This window comes from Protopterus annectens, chromosome 9.part0, assembly GCF_019279795.1.
Source record: "Protopterus annectens isolate FY-2018-M chromosome 9.part0, PAN1.0, whole genome shotgun sequence".
In the NCBI taxonomy this organism is placed as follows: domain Eukaryota; kingdom Metazoa; phylum Chordata; order Ceratodontiformes; family Protopteridae; genus Protopterus; species Protopterus annectens.
This window is the reverse complement of record NC_056743.1, coordinates 1,216,169,317-1,216,182,754: the sequence shown is the minus strand read 5'-3', so window position 1 is coordinate 1,216,182,754 and position 13,438 is coordinate 1,216,169,317. Positions and strand designations below refer to the sequence as shown.

General features: G+C 41.8%; 1 protein-coding gene across 1 annotated transcript in view; it reads right to left on the bottom strand.

The window, feature by feature from the left end:
• Positions 1-13,180, bottom strand: part of LOC122811950 (calcium-binding protein 4-like) — a 300,582-nt gene extending 287,402 nt beyond the window's left edge. The window contains exon 1 of the mRNA XM_044084143.1: positions 12,424-13,180. Coding sequence (XP_043940078.1) covers positions 12,424-12,978 — 555 coding nt within the window. The 5' untranslated portion in view covers positions 12,979-13,180. The remainder of the gene's footprint in view (positions 1-12,423) is intronic.
• Between the last annotated feature and the right edge of the window lie 258 nt (positions 13,181-13,438).

Sequence of the window (13,438 nt, the reverse complement as noted above, 5' to 3'; positions counted from 1 at the left end):
CTACTTGGCAGGGACACGAAGCAATGGTTGGACAGAGAGGGTACTGGAGGTTTTAGCTTGCCCAATTAGGCTGAGACCTTGACCCTATAGCTGTGCCAGTGGGGGTCTTATTGGGGACCTGGTGAGAAAGGGAGCAACCAGCCCCAGACTGATTGTGATCTCTGTGTGCACTTAAGGGAAATTGTACTTTACTGCATGCATTAGATATCCTTTCCTCTTCTAGGAGAAGACCTCCCTGGTTTTAGTGGTGAGGATTGAGGCTCCTTGATTGCTGAGCTAGGGCACGGTCATCACAAGTGTTTGGCAGTGGTGGGATCTACTTCACATACTAATTGGCTTATAGTGGTGTGGGGTAGAGCAAATTCCTGTAGCTTATGTACAGTGATCTCTAAAAGTGTTTGTACTCTAAAACAGCCACGCAGTGTATACTCAGAATTCAGATCACAATTGTTTTATTTCTTTTGTTAGCTTAGTGTTAGTCAGGGTGAGCATGCAGCATTTCAGCAGAAGAGTATGGAAAGCTGACAAGGAGCCAGCTGGCAGAGATGTGCCTGGCTAGGGGACTGGTGCATAGAAACCTGACTAAAGTAGACCTGATTGCAGCCTTGGTTACAGCTGCATCAGAAAACAGCATCCTGGTGGACAATCAGACTGACAGTGGAGATACAATATCCTTAGAGAATGGACAGCTCAACCTTTCTGCAGTGGACTTAAAAATCCAGCTGGATCTAAAGAGACTTGAGTTGGAGGCCAGGCGTATGGAACTAGAAATAGCCGAGAAAATGAGGAGTCTACAAGCTGAGGAAAATGAACGACAGAAGAGGCGTGAGAGGGAAATGCTGACTCCTCACCATAGTCATGGAGGTAATGGGGAAGGGAGTAACCGGACCCCAGAAGCACAAAAGGTCAGTAAATTTCCTCCACATTTTAAAGAGGAGGATAATTTTGATAGCTTCATTCATATGTTTGAGTGGGTATGTAAACAGTATGAAGTTGACCAGGGGCTCTGGGTATGGTTCCTGACCCCCTTACTCCATGGTAAAGCTGTAACGTCTTTAGCAAAAATGCATGACACTGACTGTTTTGATTATACTGCTGTAAAAAGCCATTTATTAGAATGTTTTAAGCTAACACCTGAAATATATAGGAAAAAGTTTTGTGAGCATAGACGCAAGGCAGATGAAAATGTATGTGAATATGTTGTTGAACTGATCACTTATTTTCATAGCTGGGTGAGTGTATGTCAGGTCACCACTTTTGAAGGGCTGGCAGACCTTTTGGTAAGGGAACAAGCCTTTAGCACTTTGCCTGAGGACATGAGGATCTGGTTAGCTAATAAACAGTATGCTACTTCAGAGGAGTTGGGGAAGAAGGGAGACCTATACCTAGCAAGCAGGGCAGCCCTGCATAGGAAAGGGACCCCCAATACTGCTCATGGAACTAAAGGAACCTATGGTGGGCAGCACAGACTGCCCCAATGGAATCCACCAGTAGCAGGGGAAGCCACTAGTCCAGGTACACGTCCAGGAGCTAGGGTTAAATGTTTTGAATGCAACCAGTGGGACCATGTGGCATACAGGTGTCCATGGAGGCAAGGTGGGGAACCAAAAGTGAGGGAGCCAGTAAGTGATAAAGACAAAAGAGCAATAGTGGGTTGTCTTGAGACAACAGGGGTATGGAACTACCATCCTGCAGATGTCCTGAGAGGGAAGGATTTGGATGATGCAGTACTATGTACTTATGCAGTTAGAAGCAGTCAGGCTAGGAGACAAGCATGCAAGTCTGGTAGCCTGTGGAGACCCAGACAGACTGCATACTTGCAGCCAGGACTGCTGAGGTGGTTACTGCAGGGAGGGAGCTATGCTGTAGCAGTGAGACTGAATGTGAGCCACAGCTGCTTGTGGGTACTGATGTTCCCTTTGACAGGGTAACTGCAAAGGTAGAGGTGAGCAGTAGTACCCAGGCTGACAGTGAAGCACCGCTGTCAGAGGATGCCAGACTTCCTGTGGAAGGGGAGCTGGGAAGGGTTACAAGGAGAGACTTGAGAGAGGCTCAGCTCTCAGACCCTACATTGCAAGGCCTGAGGGAGGTAGCTAGGGAGGCACCTGATTCTCAAGGGAAGGGAGGAATCTGTATACTGGGACAAAGGGTTACTATACAGAGAATGGACCCTTAAGGGAGGGCTAGAAGGTGAGAGAGTACAGCACTTGGTAGTGCCTAGAGCCTACCATTGGTGCTTCTAACCATAGCCCATGATATTCCCTTTGCATGTCATACGGGCATAAAATGTACAAAGAGGCATATTATGCAAAACTTCTATTGGCCAGGAATTTTCAGAGATGTAACAGGGTACTGCAGGACCTGTGAGCAGTGCCAAAAGGTAGACAAGGCAGGAGACAAGATGAGAGCTCCTTTGATGCCTTTGCCTGTGATTGAGGAGCCATTTCAGAGGGTAGCTATGGATATTGTGGGTCCTCTGAGTACCCCAAGTTCCACAGGGAAAAAGTATATCTTAGTAATTGTAGATTATGCTACATGATACCCTGAAGCAGTGGCTTTGTCCTCCATTGAGGCCGAGAAGTTGGCAAATACTTTGCTAGAGATTTTCAGCAGGGTAGGTTTCCCAAAGGAAATATTATCTGACAGATGTGCCAATTTTATGTCAGACCTGCTGGCTTGTCTGTGGAAGTCCTGTGGGGTGTAGCACATGAAGACCACCCCCTACCATCCCCAGACTAATGGTCTTGTTGAGAGGTTAAACTGTACAATCAAGTCCATGCTAAGGGTATTTGCAGATCAGTTTAAGAGGGAGTGGGACAAATATTTGCCCCATCTGTTGCTTGCTTACAGAGAGGTTCCCCAGAAATCCACAGGTTTTTCACCCTTTGAGTTGCTGTATGGGCATAGGGTGAGAAGATCTCTAGATTTAATTCGAGATGAGTGGGAAGGTGAGGGTGAGTCTCACGAGGAGTCTGTTGTGACAATGTCCTGAACCTCAGGACAAGGCTCAGGGAACTCATAGGCCTGGCCCAGGAGAACCCGGCAGAAGCCCAACAACAGAAAAAGGTGTGGTATGACAGGAATGCTCAAGCTAGAGAGTATGCTGTAGGGCAGCAGGTGATGGCTCTCATTCCTGTCAGACACAACAAGTTGCAAGCAGCTTGGAAGGGACCCTACAAGGTGGTAAGAAAGGTAAGTGATGTTAACTACATAGTGGAAGTGCTAGGCAGATGACAGGGGCACAAATTCTACCATGTTAACATGATGAAATCTTACCATGAGAGGGAGGCCCTTGTGCTGAGCATTTGCAGTGGGTTGCAGGAGGAGTCTGATAGAGATCTTGTGACTGATCTCCTCAGTGTGGCTTGGGCTGACACCTCGGTGGAAGGGGTAGCAATGCCCCAGCAACTATCTCCTACCCAAGTTTGAGAAATCCAAGCAGTGCTGCAGGAGTTTGGGGGCATGTTCACCGGGAAACCAGGGAGTACCCACCTGGTGCAGCAACAGGTAGATACAGGACCCCAATGGCCTATCAGTTAGGCCCCTTATAGGACCTCCCTGGTGTTAGTGCTGAGGATTGAGGCTCCTTGATTGCTGGGCCAGGGCAAAGTCGTCACACTGACAATACTAATACCTGTACTTCATTGATACTAACATCACACTTGCTATAGGTCAGTTAGCGCTGATGACAAACAAGAACAGTTAACCTAAAAATACCCGTGCAAGTCTTACACAAAAGTTGCATACTGTAATTGTTTCTCATTTCTGTATTCTGTGCCTACTTGCACTTTATTTAATTTGCTGATTCTTTATAGAAATTGTTAAAGATTTCATGTTGTATTAGCTATGTTTCACTACCATATGTTCTTGTATTATAATTGATTTCTTAGTTAACATATAGGTTCCTGATTGTTTAAACTCTGTTATCTAGTATTTGTATCACACTGTGTTGTCAAGTCTAATGAAATGTTTATAAACTGTACGTACTATGTGGAGCTTTTCTCCCCAGGCCTCCGCTGAAAAAGGACATTTGTCCACTCTGACTTTCCCAGTAATCAAATGTAAAATAAAATAAATAAATAAACTATGGATTTGAGACATGGACATCAAGAAATTTACCTTGAAAACAAAGTGAAGCAAACCTCGATAAGTGAAAATTCAGTCTACAACTCATAACAAATGGCTGTGATTGGACAGACCTGATTATAAGTTTTTATACTGTATGGAACTTTCTCTTAGCTCATAATTAAACAGCACAGTAATGGGACATTTCTTTACCATGAGAATCTCTGGGCATGCAGTGCTGTAGCCCTGCACTCCATTGCATTTATCACTCTGTCTTGCCCCTAATGCCCTTAGTTTTCTTCCCATTTTCTTCTACTTTCACCAAATGGCCACCTCTCCACCTTTCTCTGTGCGTCAAGAAAATGGCAGATATTTGATATGCTGAGACTCAAACATAGCCCATCAATAAGTGCACCAGGCCTGTGTCACTATTATTGCTGCTGTGGCTGGGATATTTACTATAATATGAAGCTTGTTTTGATGATTAGTGTTTCAAGCCCAAATATCTGAATGGGGGATGGCGTGATGCTCAATACTTCTAATTTGTAGTGACTCAGAGGCAATAATTATGATAAGGGGGCTGCAAGAAGAAAAATCCCTTGTACAGCAGCAGCATGTGGTTTTGTCCCCAGTAGCCTCCAAAGTTATTTTCATTGTTCTTTGGATGTTCTGGCTCAAGAAACCTGTCTTTGAAAAATACTGTAGTATTCTATTCAATAAATGGAGTGTAAACAGCTTTACTGAGCAGTGGCTCTAACAGAAAAACACATGTAAACAGTAAAGATGTCATATTTTAGCAAAATTCAAAAATTACACACCAAAAAATGATGTCCAAGGACAGTATAGGCTTCTGACCATAGCTAAGGCGAATCTATTATGTTTGCTCATGGACTGGTCAGTAATGACTTACTTGAGACTAATTTTGTGAAATGAATAAGCCAAAGGTGTAATTGACTGAGTTGTTCCCTAAATTACATACAGCCTTCTGTGACATGCTAAATGGTAGTACAGGTATTTAGGAGTGAAGTACGGCTAAGGCTTCCTGCATGGGGGTTACAAGAAGCTATGCCTTCAATGGCAGGTATTTAGGGTGATGAAGGGTTTGCTCTGTTAGTGAAGATTCAGGCAGCACTGTATTGTTATTCCCTAGAATAGCCATCAGTTACATTAGATTGTTACACATCTTCAGTCATTTGGGTTAGAACTGAAGGAAAGACAGGAATCACTCCATTATATAAGCAAAGCTTATCATCTAACACTGCTTTTCTTATTTGTTTTCCTCTCTTTCATATGTTTTAGCTCTGAGTATGCCATGGTAGTTGCTGGACAGTAATCTGAAATAGACAAGCTAAAATGTTTTTTTTTTCCATACAAATTCAGATGTCTGAAATAGTATTCAGTTTTAAAACTAATTGTTTATGGAATCAATGACAAAGTCAAAGGTATCAGCCCTTATATCATTAGATGGGTTGCTAACTGGCTCACTGATAGAACCCATATAGTCAAAATAGGGGATTCCACCTCTAACAGCAGACCTGTAAGCAGTGGTGTTCCACAAGGATCAGTCTTGGGACCTCTACTGTTTGGAATCTATTTCTCCAAAGAACAAGCTAAAACTAAAGGTCTGTGACTGACAAAGTTTGCTGATGACTGCAAACTGAGAGCAGTCATAGAATCTGCAAACAATGTAAACATCCTACAAGAGGGTCTTACAGAAACAAATGACTGGTGCCAAGGTTATGGCCTTCACCTCAATGAAAAAAATGTATTATCATCCCTTTAGGTAAGAGGGGTGTTCCTGCTAACTAGCACATCAATAACAACACCTTGAGTGCACACTCAGTAGTGAGAGACCTGGGCACAACTTTACCATTGATCACCATGTCTCCACAGTGGTAAAGGGCATTCTATATTGTTCACCTCATAAGTAAGGGCATTGCCTATAGAAAAAAAAAGTTATAACCTCAATGTACTCTTCCCCCATCAGGCCAATAATTGAGTAGAATGCCCCTTTTGGTATGTACCTTTCCAAGCACCTGCAGCGATTGGAGAGACAACAAAGGTTCCTCACAAGGAAAATTCAAGGTCTTCAACATCTGTCCTATGAGGATCATCTGAAATCACTGTCATTTTATTCTGTTTCATACAGACTACTCAGAGGTGATCTCTGTCTTGCATATAAGGTAATCTTTGACACTGCTTTATTGGAAATGCTGCACATCCGTAAGTCAAATGGTACATGGGTTACTCACTCTAAAGGCCTTAGGTATGTGACATTAATAGGACTGGCTAGAGAGACGGATTTGACTCCCAGAGCTTACCACACTTTTGGAACAGACTCCCATTTTGTGGCAAGCAGAGCACCTCAATGGCCCTTTTCAAACACAGCCTGGATGATTGGATGGGTTACCGTAAATTCACCCCAATGGTTCCACCTGTGTCCCCCTTGGACAGGGGCGATAGGTGCTGATCATGGAAAGAAGGGTAAAACTTGGCTAGGCTTGAATGCGCCCTATGGCCATTAGCTTAGTAACCTCATATGATCCTATGATTCTTTTCGTTTGTACTTCTTTCGGCTTTTCCCGTTTAGGGGTCACCACAGCAGAACTCTGGTCCACTAATGATTGGCAGTAGATTTTTACGGTGCTGAGGTGCCAGCCTGCGCCCAACCTTCAATGAAGGCACACCCATTCACACATGTCTTTCGAACGCCACTCAACCGCAGGGAGGACATGCAGACTCCACACAGAAGGTGCTCCAGCCGAGAATCAAACGGGAGAACCTCTTGCTGTGAGGCGACAACGCTACCGCTGCACCACCGTGGCATATATGATTCTGTGAATCAAAAACTCCACACTCCCGATGCAGGGCTGTACTTACTTTCATCCATACTTGCTTTAATTAACCCCGATGTCTTTAAACTTCAGGGAAGGAATATTTTCCCTGTTTTCTGCAGAACATTGATCTCTTTTAGATTTCAGGAACAGTGACCCCATTTAATCTTTACAGCATCAGCATGCTGTAATTCCCTGTGCCTTACCTCCATGTAACAGTTTGTTGATAGTAGCATGAGGTTCACTATGCCACTGACAGCTCACTGCAGTACTAGTAGTGTGGCATTATTCCACAAGCCACTTTTAAGTCACAGGTTCTGTGGCCAAGCTTGAACAGCATAGAACATCATGAGCACCTTCACAAGTTAATTTGCATAACAAACTCCCAGTAGATATCACTGTTTAGCCTCTTCTCTTTCCTCAAGGTGCAGTGCCAATATAGGGATACAAGAAACTCTGTCTTCATCTGTAAGAGTTTGGGGTGATGAACAGCAGACTATAGGAAGTAGCCTTTCAAAACTTAGCCATATCGTAGCTGTTATTATATCTAGTTCAGCCTCTGATGCACATGGCAGGATTGAATCTGGTTTGGCATTGTCATGCATTTCCCTCAGCTCATAAAAATTAAAATTGTTTCTGTTATTGATTCTGTTTGTATGTTTCAAAACCAAAAACATGTCTTCTACGACTAGTAAGGCCCTGCTTTCCATTGCAGCACAGCATTAAGTATCACTTGACAGTAAAAGAGCAAGGTGTCTCCTCCAAGTGGCAGAAAAAAGTTACACACAAATTCTGCCATAGCAGGAATTATTGTTTTAGAGTATGGACAAGAAGAGAGTGACAAAAGACAGGTATGTGGAAAAACTGTGAGTGCAGAGCACTATGAAATGTGGTATAAATGTCAAGATGGTGTGAGTGCAGAAAACTATGAAATGTGATATAAATGTCAGATGGTGTGAGTGCAGAGCACTATGGAATGTGATATAAATGTTATATGGTGTGAGTGCAGAGCACTATGGAATGTGATATAAATGTCAGATGGTGTGAGTGCAGAGCACTATGGAATGTGATATAAATGTCAGATGGTATGAGTGCAGAGCACTATGGAATGTGATATAAATGTCAGACGGTGTCCATTTCACAGTGAAGTTATTTACCTGCCACAGTGCAGCATACATGGTGCAGCTTCAGGCATGAGTGGATGAAGTGAAAACTAATTAATGACTTTTCACTGACTAGTCCTTACTGAAACTAAATTGCTGAAGAAAGAAAGAGAACAACACACCTGCCCCTACCTATAGGTGGCACTGTTTCCACTCCTGCTTTTTAAATAGACTTCAGAGATCACACTGGGTTGTGCAACAAAAATCACTTTTCTATCATTAGTCTGGTTGGCAGTTATTTTTATTCAACCAAATGTCATTTAGTGACTTCTGTTTTATTTACCTCATGACTTATCATGATGTGCAAGGCTAAACAATGCCCTGTGCAGAGAAGAGGTAGGCAACAACAACATACCAACCCATGGACATTTACTGCACATTTACTGGTATAGTTAAATCCCCAGAAAAGGTAACATGCATCACTGATTTTAAATGTGTAATGCCATCAGCAGATACAAAATACAAGTTGTCAACCTGTTCCTTTTTAATGTGCTTAGCACCTCTATGACATGTTGCACCTGTTCTTGTCAGGACTGATTAAAATAGAAATATAATTTATTAAGGCAAGGGTATTCTTCAGCTCCTGTTAGGATGTGATTTCCCAGCCCCCTGGAAAGTTTCTGGGACATACTTCATCCAAAAAGACATTTCAATAAAATCGTACAACCCAAACAGAGAGAAACATATTCCCTTCTGTCTTATTGTGGGTGTCAGATTATTTGCATTGGATCCCACAGGTGCATCAGGCTGATGTTGCACACATTGTTAATTCTGTGATTGGCTAACAAGCTTCAGTTTACAGTCCTGGGTTTGGTTCCCTCACGCCACTTCCAGATAGTGTTACTCTTTTAGCAAGTCGAAGTATATTGGTGGTTCTGGCTCACCCCTGAAAGCCAACAATTGTTGGTAGTGGGCTCCCCTGAATAACACAAATGATTTCACATTAGCTATGGTATGATCCCAGTTACTCTCACTAGAGTTAATATATTATTATCGACCATGGGGTGGGTAAGGCCAGTATAACACCAAATGAGTAGGTTAATTTGAGCACCGAAAGGAAACTGCCTAAGCTTAAAATGGCCTAGCCGAATACATACCTATGAACCTATGAACCCATAACTCAGATTGAAAGAAACACGTGATTCAAAGGTTTTCAGCAGTCATATCTAACCTTTTTTCTAGCCTTGGCTAATGTTCTAAGCCCTGTCATTAGCACTGAAATAGAAGACAGTATTGAACAGAGGCCAAGATGATAGGGCAGCATGTCTTTGCTTTGTTGAGCCCACCACACTAAGAGTGTATTTGAATACTGCTGTTTCAATGTAAAGGCGTGTTGATTCAAGCTCACGCAGAGATTGTGAGTTTGAAATGCAGTGTTTAAGTATACTATGAAAGTGATGCTGTTACCAAAGAGTTAATCAGTTCATACACATTTTAATTCCACCACATTGATGCTATGTCTAGTAATTCACTCCTATCACAGGATAGTTAAGTAAGGTAATACTCATTTTGCTATTTAATTGAATAACACTGGCAAAAAGAACACATTTCTAACACAAGCAGTTACAAGACTTGAGAACTATCTCCTAGCAGTAGACATTCAGCAAATCTAACTTTATTCAAAATATATTTAAATACCCGGGTTGAGGAAAATTGAAATGTCTGCAGTTTGAAGGACTATAAATTTGAAAGGCTTTTGAGCCTCAACACAGGAACGAGCGAATTGATGAGTTTATAATGCTGTGTGTTGAGGATATTAAGTTTTGTTCTTGGTGCTCTTACTACTCTGGATTCTTGAATGAAAATGCACTACCTGACATGCAGAATTGTCATCCTGCTTTGCCTATAGGGCCTTCTTTATGAATGATCAAAACATGATTAATAGTAAAAAAACTGGTCAGTCACAACTGACTGAGATACAAAACTTATATTTATACTACTTGTATACAAAAAAAAGCATTTTTAAGGGGAGAAGCATTTCTCCACCCCAACCCCATATGCATGTGGGGGGACAAGATTCATCACCCCTGAGCTTATATATGTAGCTTCACAATTGCAGAAGAGTTGGGAATGCAGGAACTCCCTGGAATACCACACCAGTCTTATACAAATGGTAATCTCGACAAACTGTGATAAGGCAGTTACAATTTGATCAACTAGTCCTTGATGAAACACAAAGCGATGGATTATTCAGATTGTTTTTTTCTGCAACTGCAGTGGTAGTGGGATTACATCTCGTTAAACTATGACATGTACGACTATCCATTCAGTATATCTCTGATTAATGTAAAGCATATATATTTCTACTATAACTTTTGCTGCAGCTGTCTTTCTATTGCTAGCATCATACAGTGCATGCAGTTTTGCCTGATGTCAGCTGTAACCAGTGAGCTTGCCATATAGACCTACTAGGGTGGTATGCAAAAACTCTGGTGTCAGATGTAGCATCCAGCCACTAAATCCAAGGTCTACAAATGGGGGCACTGATTTATGATTCTTGGAAAAAATTAAATTCCATTTTCATGAGTTAAAAATCCTAGAATTACAACCGTGATTGTGCAGTTTCTGGATATTACCATGACTCTAACAGAGACTTAAGGTTCGGAGATGTTAATGAGATGCTTCTTGTAAACAAAAGGTACAGTGTGTGATTCCTTACAGCTCTATTTGCCTACTGAGTATCTCTGAGTAAGTCACTTCACCAAATAGTGCACCTGGGTCAATTCTGTTATAGAATTAAAACAGGTTAGACATGCAGTGTACTCAGTAAAACAAACTGACTGCTTTGTAAGTATTACATATAAGACATACAAGTTCTGGGTTAAAATTGAAAACTTCATGTAAATTCATATTTTTCTAGTACTCAGTCCAAATTCTAGAATGCTGTAATCAGAGTCACTGGGGATAACTGTTTTTTATATTCTGAATCTCAGATACTGGAGACAGTGTTGTAATCAGTGAAGAAGTGGTTCTGGCATTCTGACTCACAGATACCAGAGACAGATAAAGCAGAGCCTGGAAACTCAGGTTCATTGTTTGGCATCAGTGCTGTCTATAGCTGTCTGCCCCCCCCCCCTCCCCCCAGGTGACACAGCATTATTTTCAGCATGATGCAATGCTGTGTAAGCAACAATATATATAGCATTGCACCGTGCTAAAAACAATGGTGTAATGGTGTGAAGCTATATGAGCAACAATATGGTTAATGTTTTTTACTTTTTATAATCTTTGGAAACAAAAGTTGTCCTAAGTCAGAGGACCTGTACACATACATTGTGAGGACACTGAGAAATTCAAAGATCAGTGCTTGTTACAACTTACATTTTGGGTCTATGAGATGTGAACCCAGTTCCCCCACATGACAGTGTCTGTTATTATAATGTATAACTTTACACAAAAACATAGTTAATGATCCCATTAAAAAAACAACTCTAAAAGATGGAGGAAAACGGTGTCCATCAATGACAGTTTTTAAAGTACATTAGAGCATATTTCTCAAGATGCTTGATTTAAACAGAACATGGTCTTAATAAACTTAGCACTAATTGTGAGCACCACTCTGTGGATTCTTGTGTTGCCCCAACAGTAGTAGTACTAATAAAATACTTAATACTGTATAAAATAAGGGAGCTCTTTGTTCGGTTATCTGCTATGATTGTTAAAAAACACCTCTGTGATTTTTAATGCTGATAAGCTAAGAAGCATGGACACTATAGTGGGAAAAATGCACACACACACACACACACACACACACACACACACACACACACACACACACACACACACACACACACACACACACACACACACATTTATATATATAAGATGTAACAGCTTATATTAAATGAGAGAGCTACTCAAAAAACTGTTGCACAAGTGGCTGACCAAATACATTTCCATAGCAACAAAAAGCAGGGAAAACAATGTATGGTGCCTGGACATACTTGTCTCCAAGACGGGAAATACACATGAACTAGATTATCTTAACTCTAGTAATGCCATTCTAGAATTGTCAATACTATTTTCTTTCTAAATACTCCCTCCTTCTCTCCTGTGTTACACCTGGAAAACAAAACTTGGATTAATAAATATTTTCCAGTCATCATCAAATTAATAAAACAAAAAACAATCAGTAAGGCAGTGTTAGAGCACAATCAGGGACAATTCATGTAGGCAGAAATGGACCCAACCATCATGCAAACCCTTAAATTTAAACATTTAACTGTAGTTGATGTTGCTGATAGATGTACAATCATTTGTATTCACTACGAACTTGAATACTTTTCCCCCTTAAGAACTATGGAGAACATGCTCAGATCACTGAGATATGAAAAAAAAAACTATGAAGATGATAAATTTACCTGGCCAAAAACAGCATTCAGGATGGGGAACAGCTCTTTACGGTTAAAGATTAGCTGCTCATCTTCCTCATCTTCCTCTTCCTCCTCCTCCTCCTCTTCCTCATCTTCATCTTGCTGTTCTTCTTCATCTTCTTCACAATCTTCTTCATCTTCTTCTTCCTCATCCTCCTCATCCTCTAGGGATGTTGAAGGCTTGTAGGAGGCTGACATTTGATTTAGCAAACTTCTTCTGCTTGATTCAGAAGACCTTCTTAGGGGCCCCACCCTAATATCCTGCCATAATCCCTCCTTGCTTTTTGTCTGCTGCCTAGCTGGGTTCTCCTCTCCACCTCCTGGAGCTCCTTCACCTCTCCCTCTGGCCTGTGAAGACATGGGTGTCAATGGTGGATTGGTATGCCCGTGAGATCGCCTTTTCAGGCTTCCTCCTTGCTCCCCCTTTGTGACACTGCCTTGTTTCTTGTCATGCCTCCTTTTCAGGGACTTCTTGGTGGTTCGGCGGTAATTGTCAACAGGCTCTGTGCTCATCCTGTTGTTATCTCGGAGGAAGAAGAACATGCCTCTGCTGAGTCAGACAGCTCTGGGATCATTGAAGAAATGTGATGCGTTCCATTCCACGCTTCCTTGCACTTGTCTCTCTCTCACTAACACCCACCCCTTTTCTCTCACTGCTTCTTATGTCTCTCTCTCTCTCTTTCTCTTTTACATCATCAGTGATTTCTGTTACATACACACTCTCTCACTGACAAAAAAAGGTCTCTCTCTTTTCAAGTTGCTTTACATGAAATACAGCAGCCAATGTCCCACCCACTTTTCCCCTTGCATTAATGCGTTCAGCTCAAGCAGTTGCAGTCAAACTTCTTTCTCGACCATAAATAGGAAACTCTACCTGCACTGCAGGCATGTGTACACACACACACACACACACACACACACACACACACACACACACACACACACACACACACACACACACACACACACACGCATACACACAAAGACTCTTTGTCTTTAGACA